Here is a 10,583-nt window from a genome sequence, read left to right as displayed (position 1 = left end):
TGAGCACTAATTTCTGTACAGCAAATTCTTACTAGTTTGGATCCAACTATTCCAACTTACTATGAACCAGTCAGCTGTCTTGAGTCTTCTAAAACAAGTCTCAAATGAAATCTCAGCAATCCCAGCAAAAGCCACGGAATAATTGGAAGAATTAGAAGTTTCCATGATAATTAAGATCAAGGATCCATGAGGGACAAAAGGGAAGATTCAAGGATGAAACAGGTTTTTTACCTGGGTTAAATATTAAGTGGGATGAGATCTTGGAACTCCCAACTCTTATTTGGTGTAATAATAAATATGATAGAAAACAAACCAACCTTGTTTGACACATTCTTTCCCAAGTGGAAACCTTCAAGAGATTTAAAGGCAAGTTCTTCCTTCAAGTAAGTAGATGCCATCAGTTCTGATTCTTAACAGGTTGCTAACCAGGAGTTCGTATACATTTTCAATTCCTGTCTAGAAGGAAGGTGGGAGGTAGGGGAGGTAAGGCCTCAGCAGGGAAAGCAAGTTGTAAAGAGGAAGAGAGCCAACTTCTGCCATGAAGTTATTGCAAGATCTTCACTGAGTTGTATATATACAGATACATCTCAGAATAGGGGCGTAGCTCAACATACCTTGCTAAACTGGTAGGCATTGTAAACTACAGTACTTACTGTTCAGGTCAAAGGTGGAGTCTGCAGGAAAATCTCTGGATTCTCCAACTCCTACAAAGGCTGTGGCCCAGATTAGATCTGGACTTTGTATAATTGAGGTAAGTGGCCCAGGGTTCCACTGACAACTACTTTATGGAAATATGTAATTCCCCTGAAGGTGTTTAGTGGTTATGATGGAGAGGAAGTGTAAGTATGTGTGTACCAACTTAATAGGTCCCCTTAGAGCAGATTCCCAAACTGCAATACCACCTTTGGAGGAAGGGGGGATGCCAGGCTGATCCAGAGGGGTGATAGTAGGTTCAGGTTCAACTGGGGGCATTGAATGAAAATAAAGGGGCAGTGTGAAAGCACCCATGGGGATGCTGAGTAATTTTTTTATGAAAAGGGGGTTCCATCCACCCTCCAGAATCATAATTGTTTCTTCTAGCCTCAGATCTCAGCGGCACAGTGTATATGTGGAGAAGGGCTGTTGAGACCCTCAGGTGTTTAGGATTTGTGCATTTTGTCCATTTGGTAACAGGCACACAGCTTTTCTGATAGCATGTGTATTTTGTTCTTTGTTGGGCTTCTCCAGTGAATTTAAACCTTTCAGCTCCAGTGGTGTAAAGATCCTAAAAAGGCTCAAAAGCATCACCTACTCATTACGTGGGCCCTTGTAAAGGACTTAGAAAATGCTGCTCCCTGACCTGCCCCCAAATCAATAGGGAAAGGAAGTGGAAGTAGGAACTTCCACCTGTCTGTTCATAGGCAGACCCCAGCCTCATTTAATATCTCCCAGCACCTCTTAGTGATCTTACACATATTCTCCAGGAACTTTATGAGAAGTTCTGGCTAGAGCAGGGCAAGGTCCTTTATCTGTCTTGGGTGAGACCAAATTTAAAACCTCAGTGGGAGTGTGGAAAATCCTACCACTGAATGCCTGTAACCCCAGAACTTGGGAGGCTGAGACAGAAGGCTTGTAGGTTCAAGACTAGCCTCAGCAATATAGTGAGACCCTGTTTCAAAACAAAATACAGAGGGCTGGATGTAGCCTAGAGGTAGAACACCTCTGGTTCAATCCCCAGTACGATCTGCCGCTCCCCACGCCCTAGAAAAATCCTCAATGGGAACGAGAGAGTTCCGACCATTGGAAAAGGATCAGAAGCCACACTTTGCAAAAACCACTGCCTCCACCTAGTGCTTCTGCTCTCGTAATCTGGAGGATGCTGCAAGTCAAGCCCCAGCAACAGCAGCAAAGGTGCCTGTGCACAGAGACTGGAGCCTCGAAGCAGCTTAGGAGCCAGATGCTTGGTTTGGTCAGGAGACAGCTTCAAGTCCCAACACGTAAAGGATGTGACTCTTATCAACCTTGAAACTTTTCTGTAGCTTTGTGCTTCATTTCTCACTAGAGCTAAATTTGCCCACCCAAATTCAGCCCTAAAGACAACTATTGGTCTGATAAACATATTTTTGGTCCAAAGAAATAAATGGATTTTAGGCAGTATAGCAAGAGACTTTAAAGGTATTGTTAAAGCACAGAACAGAAACCCTAAGAGACCATAAGTTTAAATTCAAATGTGCTAGGGAGGAAGGGAACCATTTCTAGCAGGACTTCTGATTGATGAAACAGAAGCAACATGTCCAGGGGATGAACAAAGAACAAGAAAAAAGATGAATATGTGTCTAGGTTCTCAGAGGAAGGGAGATATTTCCAAGTTCTGGAAGGTCCTCTGTTCATAGAATACCATCCACACCAAGATTACGGAAACAAGCACTCATCCATCTGATTTGTGCCAGGTCCGGCTGGCCTCAGGGGCTCTGCCAAACAAGAGGCACGCCCCTGCAGCAAGACAGGCATGGCCCAAGATGACACGGGAGCTTTGCTTGCCCTTGTCTTGGGAACACTACAAAATTTCCTGTTAGCCTGCCTTTCTGCAAGCTGACCAACCCTGAGCCCAGACACCCTGGGTAGTATCCCCATAAGGCACTGAAGAAGCTGGTATAAGCCCTCAGGACCGGAAGACGTGCACAGCTCGGATCACATACTGCCGGCAGATGGGACATTCATTCATGCGCTTGCCACACTTGGTACAGGTCACCATGTGGCCACACTCCAGCAGGACACAGTCAATGGGTGAGTCCATGCAGATCTTACACAGGTTCTCCTCTAGGCCAGATGGTGCTGCTCCCCCGTTTTGGTCTTCAGCACCACACACCAGGTGCTGCAGTCCTTTCTGATCCTTGTACAGCCGCGTCACCCTCTCCATCAGCTCCCACTTCTCACAGCAGCCCTTGTAGTTGACGAAGTTGCGAGCTAGAATCTCTTTCAGCTGCCGCACTGTCAGGCCTTCAATGTCCTCCAGGTGGGTCAGGTCGGACAGAGAGGCCCTCCGGCCCGGGACAAAGCTGTCCTCAGAGTCGATGGACTGGGTCTCGTCCTCAGCGGGCACCCTGGCTGTGCTCTCCAGGTGGACAGGCTCCTCCTGCTCCGGAGACACATGGCCATTGGCCTGCTGACTTTCCTGAGCCTGGGCTGCAGGGGCCCGGGGTGCTCGTGCAGGTGAAGCAGGGAGGCTGGCTGAGGTAGGAGGTGCTGTGCTGGTGTGAGGCTGGGTCTGGAAGGCCTGAGGCTCAGGGAAGTCCAGGGACAAGGTGGGGCCACGAGTCCTGTCCTCTGTAGAGATTGCAGGCTGCTGGCCAAGCACCAAAAACACCAGCTCTTCTTTCTCCCGGCACATTTCGGTAGAGATGTCATGGAGGCTGAGGTAGTCCCTCAGGTCCTTCACCTTCATCTTCATGAGCTCCTCCCGCTGAAAGGCAGTGGCCCGGAACCATTGGCAGAGAAGGCAGAGGCGGGGCCCATTCCCCTCTTGGCTCGAACAGGTCATGCAGAAATTTTTCTTACAGTCCAAGCAGGTCTGCTTCCTGGCTGTGTTTGCAAAGTGGGCACCACAGGCCTTGCAGCTTGGTTCCAAGCCTGTTGGAGAAGGGAAGGAGCTGTACCCAGGGTTGGCATAGGCTTGGGTCCTGGCTCCCTGGGCTGGTGGGACTTCCTCAGGCTGTCCATCCAAGCAGAACCAGTTGCAGCAGGTTGCCCACATGATAAAATCTGCCGCGGCCGGCCTGCACCTGGGCGGGCGGGGAGAGCGGATCCGGGCTGCGGGCGCCTTAGGCGGGGACGCCGCGGGCTCCGCCGCGAAGGCGTCTGGGGGGCTGAGGGGCGCCGGGGGTCGGCCGCGACATCCTCACCGGCGGCCCCAGGAAGTCTGCCCCCCACCCATCCTCGGGCGGCCCGGCGCGGCGCTCCCGCCCCTCGCGCGGCCACGCCCCCCGCTCCCTTTTTTTATGTTTGAAACATAAGTTAGCTCAGGCTGTCCTCGAACCGCGATCCTCCAGTCTCTTCCTTCAGAATGCTGGAATTACAAACGTGTGCCACCACACCCGGCCTCAGTCTCTTCCTTTTTCCTCTGGTGGGCCCTGAATATACTGAGCTCTTCATTACACATCAAAGCAGAACTCACACGAAATTTCAAAACAGATTAATTTGAGAGGCTACCAGACATGACTGAATTTTTAAAAGAAATATAGTTTCTGAATATCAAGACTAAGGGGAATGGTAAAACCTAAGAGCAGTATAAAGTTAACAAGATCGAGTTCTTGAATTTTAAATAATAGAACCAAGAAGTGAAAGAAAGCTATAAAGTTCATATGAAGCCAGGCTCTGTGACAAAGCCCTGTAATGCTAGTACTTGAGAGGCTGAGACAGGAGGACTGCAGGTTTGAGACCAACCTCAGCAATTTAACCAGACTTTTAGCAATTTAAGACCCTGTTTCAAAATAAAAAAATTAAACAGAGCTGGGGGTGTGACTCAAAGGTAAAATGCTCCTGGGTTTAATCCCTCTCGCTTCTCCCCCCCACACACACACACACCAAAAAAAGTTCACATGCATGAAAGAAATGGCTACTTCATACAGAGGGAAGTAAACTTCTAGAATTCATGACATTAAGACGTGAAATGCACAGTTTTAAAGTAGTTTTGTAAAACCCTAGTAACAAGAGAGACTCCATGTTTGACCCAGCTGTATTAAAAATTGACCAACATCCTGCCTACCCTATGTTAAATGTACCAAGCATCCTGCTTACCTTATGGTCAACATCCTGGAACACCAAGCCCCACTCCAGACAAAGTAGCAGTTTTGTCAGACAATAACAATGTGCCTCCTCCCTAATTCTGTGCTTGGCTTTCGCCTTCAAAAACCCGCTGGATTGGTGCCTCATGCTTGTAATCCCTGTGCTTGGGAGGCGAAGACAGGAGGATCATGCAGGTTCACATATTTGAAGCCAGGCTCTCTGGCTTAAGAGACCCTGTTTCCAAATAAAAATATAAAGTAGGTCTGGGAGTGTAGCCTGGAGGTAGAAGGGTTCCATCCCCAGTACACCAAAACAAAACAAAACAAAACAAAAAACAAAAAAAAACCTTGTAAATTAAGCTTCTGGTTGCAGCTCTGGACTGAGTAGGTAGCCTGGCTAGTCTGTGCAGCTGCCCCCCCCCCTCCCTCCGGCACGCAGTTATATAAACTGATCTTCAAGTTTGGTTGGTGCTCTTTTTCTCCTTTCCTGCGACATTGGCCTGGGCACAACAGGTTTAAGTAGAGTTCATGTTTAGGGAGTTACACTCAATGAGTTATGAGAAAACAGCTTTTGAAAACAGACCTTCAATTTCTTGAACTCTTTATTGGGGGAAATTTAAACTCATTTAATTCCTCCGTACCACTGGGAAACAGAATATTAGACAGTCTAACCTTCAACAATAGCAGTGTAATCGTTATTCTTATGTTACAAGCCATGCAACACTAAAGACATTTTATTAAAACAACTTCATTTTTGCAATTTGTGTAAGTATTATTCAGGAGTTTATGTGGCTTTACATAATTGAATCATGATTTTCATACAAATAAATATTTTGCTTTTTACCCTTGCCATAATCAACATTTCTCATGTTTTTACAGTCTAATAATCATTTTAAGTGAAGAATAGTTTTTCCCGTAAGTAGTCATTATATACACTCAACAACAGATCCATAAAACTGAAGTTTATGTTGCGGGAATATGTTGCGGGTGGAAATGTGTGCGTGGTGTGTGTGTGGAGAAGTAATCCCCACCACCACCACCACACAGACAGACAAACAGAAAAACCCTGGATTCTTGTCCTAAGCTAAGAATAAGTATTCATCGCTTGGACAGCTGCTGAAGATTTAAAGAAGTTTATTTAAAAAGATAGAAATATAGAGATAGTTACAGCCCTGTGCAGCAGAGGGGAACAGGGGGGCAATTCGAATGAAAATGCCAAAGAACTCCAATTTACTGAGTTTTTATCCTAAGTCCATCAGGTCCCTCTGATTTTTGGAGATCATGTTGCCCCTTATCTCCAACCCCAGCTCTGCTTCTGTTATCTCTCCAGCTGAATTTATGGCCTAAAGGGGGAGGCATCTCTGTCTCCAAACACAGGCTCAGATTTATGGCCTGAGAGGGGGAGGCATCTTTGTCTCCAGACACAGGCTTTTACCTTTCTCCCCCAAAATGTGTTAAATTGTTCTTAGGAATGCAAGGACATGTTAGCTAACCCTGGCTTTCTTAGTAAAGAAGATATATTTTAAAATTGAAAATCTTTCCCAGTACTGACACATTAATATATTTTAAACCCTCTTCCCAATACCAGTACAGTTTAGGTTACTATCACTAAGAAGACATAAAAGAACTGAGTAGCCAAACATGGTGGTACATGCCTGTAATCCCACTACTTGTAAAACTGAGACAAGAGAATCTCAGGTTCTAGGAGAGCCTCAGCAACTTAGGTTCTCAGCAACCTAAGGAGACACTATTTCAAAACAAATAATAAAAAGGAAGGGTTGGGTATATAGCTCAGAGGTATAATGTTCCTGGGTTCATTCCCTAGTTAAAAGATGAGAGAGAGAGAGAGAGAGAGAGAGAGAGAGAGAGAGAGAGAGAGAGAGAGAGAGAGAGAGAGAGAGAGAGAGAGAGAGATAAAGGTATAAAGAACACAATCAGCCATCAATAGAAATTAGAGTGCTGACTGGCTGTTTTATCCCCAGTATATAAGTCACAGTTGTATACTGGTAGGGTATACCTATCAGTGTACAGTGTTCCAACCAAGGCCTATCCTGTGCTGACCTATCTCTTATCTAATTTAGTAAGATGATATCAAAATTTATATCAATTTTAAAACTAAGGTACATATCCTCCATGGGATTGGGGGGGGGCACTTTGGGGATGGAACCCAGGGCTCTCTACCTCTGACTTACACCCCCAGCCCTATTTTATTCTTTTATTTTGAAATAGTACCTCCCTAAATTGTAGAGAACCTCACAAAGTTGAAAAGGCTCTCCTTGAACCTCCAATCCTCCTGTCTCAGCCTCCCAAATATTGGGGTTACAAGTGTGTGCCACCACAACTAGCTTCCATAGGATTTTTAAGGAGTAGGTGGGCATCTAATTTTAAGCCCACCAGTTTCTTAATCTTCATCTTGAACCTATATTCTTTCCTAAAATCCGTTTGCTGATGAAGGAATGCAGAAAAGAAGTCTTGCTGGTTAATTTCCTAACTCTTTCACATAAGCTGTATCTTTCCCAGTTTACAAAAAGAAAGGCAATACCTTTCACTCATTGAGAATCTTAAAATGATGCATTACTTTGGCATGAGGTTTTTACCTCAGGTATTTACCAATTTAAAATGTTGAGTGTATTGAGAAAGTGTATACATTTAATAGCTGAGTAACAAATTCTCTTGCAGGTGAGATGATTTCCAAATAATTGCTTTCAACAAAATATGACCTAAAGATCACTGAGTTTGTAAATTGGAAGGAGTTTGAAGAATTGAGTAACAATGATAGAAAAACAAAATTCTTATAGACCTAGCTACATATTAATGTGAAACATTTTCTCAGAATCTATAAAAATGAAAAATTAAGAAAATAAGACATTGTTTCTTAATACTGACATATTCTAATAAGAAGTAGAACTTAGCAATAAATTCACTAGTTGTAAAAAATCACATTTGATAATTATAAAAATTTGTAATATATTTTGTGTTATTTTGAATGCTTGGTTACTACTAAGAAATATAATGAAGCCTCAACCTAGAAAAAATATTTCAAGTACCTATGTTATTTCAGTCATAGGAAATTTAAATTTCTTAAATTTTAATTTGAGTGTATTTATTGCAGAGAGATACAATAGTATAATTAATAAAGAACATTCAAGCATAAAAATATATTAACTAGGATATGCTCCTGAGCTGGGGATATGGAATGAAATTATAAGTATGGAGAGAAAAATAAATTATGTAAAATATCCTATAAGTAGAGCTTACTCATGTTTTTACATGGTTGATGGAAGGCACGAATGGTTTGGATTCATTTATGGGTGTACCTGTTTTACTTCGAAAATGTTAATTTTTACAGTATATGGGAAATTAGATTATTTTTAATTAATTGAAAGTTGTTTTTAAAATATAACAGCTTTTTTAATGATTAAACAGAAGGCTTCAGAAACCTGGTTTTAATTTCTTTTACATCTGTTTTATTCTTTTCATTTTTTGCCTTGGAATATGTCTTTAGAAGCTGGATTATAAAACATCTCTCTGGATTCGTGTGTGTGTGTGTGTGTGTGTGTGTGTGTGTGTGTGTGTGTGTTGTCATATTCCTGGAGACCAATCTGCTGTAGCCCAAGGAAGGGAGTGTCAATTCACCAAAATCTCTCCCCACTTGATGGTAGATTTTTAAAAGATTCTTACTAGCTTATTATGTGTAAAATGGTGCAACAATTTCACAAATTCGCCTAGCCACTCTTGATTTTTTTGATCCATGTAGTCTCCCATAATTGGTAAGGTATTTCTTCTATACTTTTCCTTCTTAGGACTTCCAAATGTTTAGTTCTTATCAGTCTATGTTTAACCCAGAAACCTCAGTGAAATAGTCTGTTTGAATTGTTTTGGCAAATTTTGTTAACTTGTTCTAATTATAATTGAGAAAAGCCAGAATTAATTTAAAAACTACTAAAGTTTATAGTAATTGCCTGGGAAACAGTTAAATTTAGGAAAGTATGGAAGGAACCAACTTTTCTGCTTTCAAGAAATTGACAATCTGTGAGAGATTTGTAGCTATAAACAACTTAGAGCAAAATATACATATGAATAACAGTGAGATCTAGAGGCTAACTCTGCTAAACTCTGCTTGGGTAAGTTTGGGAAGGAGGTGCTGGTTAAACTGAATCTTAAGAAGTAGTGTGAAGAGCTGGGCATGGTGGCACATGCATATAATCCCAACATTTGGGAAGCTGAGACAAATGGGGCTGGGGGTGTAGCTCAGAGATAGCATGTCCCTGGATTCCATCCCCAGTACAGCAAAGAAAGAAAAAGAGAAAGAAAGAGAGAAAGGAAGAAAGAAAGAAAGAAAGAAAGAAAGAAAGAAAGAAAGAAAGAAAGAAAGAAAGAAAGAAAGAAAGAGGAAAGAAAAAAAAAAAAGGAAAAAAGAAGTAATGGGAGTCACCCAGACAAGAGGCAGCATGAAAGGGGGAAACAGTGTTCAGGGAGCTGAGAGAAGCCATAAAATGGCTGCTTATTCTTACCAGCTTCCTCTTCACTGAGTAGAGAGAGTGGTACCCTAAACTACCTTTTGAATATACAAAAGAGCCCATTCTCCTCCTTCGAAGTGCATCCTAAGACACCATTTCTCATTTCCGCAGCTTGACCATAATTCACATCATCTCAATGCTCTCTCACAGGTTTCAGGAGAGCAATTAAATGAAAGTTATCTACTTACAGCAAGAATACTTTCCTGGGGCACTAGCCCTTTTAAAAGGAAACTTGTGGCCTAAAGGAAACTTGTGGCCCTAAAGGAAACTTTTTTTTTTTTTTTTTTTTTTTGCAAATGGAAACCCAGATGCATACTACCTCTGAGCTATGCCCCCAGCCCTGTCCTTTTTTGTGTTTTTTTTTTTAAACAGGGTCTCACTGAATTGCAAAGGGCCTCACTAAGTAGCTGAGGTTGTCTGCACACCAGGATCCTCCTGTCTCAGCCTCCCGAATGCTGGGATTATAAGCGTGAGCCACCATACCTGGCTCCCAAATGAATCTTAAAATTGTAGAAATGTGCAGAGCAGCATTCTTTCAGCAAGGAGATTCCCAGGTTCCCTGATATATTTTGTTGTAATCTCTACTTCCCTGAATAATGCAAGATAAAGAACAGAATTTCAGCCAGGCGTGGGATTGCACACTTATAATCCCAACATTCGGGAGGCTGAGACAAAAATCGTTGTTCGGACAGCCTCAGCTACTTAGTGAGGCCCTTTGCAACGTAGTGAGAACCTGTTTCAAAATAAAGAATAAAAATAGGGCAGGGGGTGTAGCCCAGAGGTCAAATGTCCCTGGGTTCCATCCCTAGACTCACCAAAAAAAGAAAAGAACAGCAATTTGGTCAGCAAATCCTGATAAAATTCTATAGGCACAGTTTCCTCCTTTGGCAGGATCATGTCATTTTACTCACTACCTTAGTACAAGCAGAAATCTTGCATAGTGGTAAATGTATCTGTTTCTTTCCTTTGTTATCTTGTTTCTTGAATTTCTCAGGACTCTGGCTCTAGATCTCTAGGAGTAATAGATGAGAAAGAATCCCACCCAGTCCTTCTAAAGTTTGTCCAGGCTTTCTAGCATAGAAGCTCAAGTTTCCTGGAGAGATGAGGATACTGTTGGTAACTTGGTAGGCAAGCATCTCTTGTAAGGATTCTTTATAGCCTAAAGGAGTCTCCTGAGAGTGAGACAGATGAAGGATACCAGAGTCATCCCAGGTCTGAGCCTACTCTCAGTGGTGGGCTCTGCTCAGCACTGAGCAGCTGAGGATGATCCCTGGGTGTTGATGACCTCAGCTGCAGCTTC

At 42.9% G+C, this 10,583-nt stretch overlaps 1 protein-coding gene across 1 annotated transcript; it reads right to left on the bottom strand.

Moving 5' to 3' along the window:
• Positions 1-2,641: 2,641 nt before the first annotated feature.
• LOC308265619 (E3 ubiquitin-protein ligase rififylin-like) lies at positions 2,642-3,846 on the bottom strand (the record flags this gene model as incomplete). Its single annotated transcript, XM_080699410.1, has 1 exon — positions 2,642-3,846. The coding sequence occupies exon 1, from the start codon at positions 3,731-3,733 to the stop codon at positions 2,642-2,644; it is 1,092 nt and encodes a 363-aa protein (XP_080555536.1). The 5' UTR covers positions 3,734-3,846.
• Between the last annotated feature and the right edge of the window lie 6,737 nt (positions 3,847-10,583).

Source organism: Muscardinus avellanarius (genome assembly GCF_963383645.1).
Source record: "Muscardinus avellanarius genome assembly, chromosome: 7".
Lineage (NCBI taxonomy): Eukaryota > Metazoa > Chordata > Mammalia > Rodentia > Gliridae > Muscardinus > Muscardinus avellanarius.
This window is presented reverse-complemented; position numbering and strand designations above follow the sequence as displayed.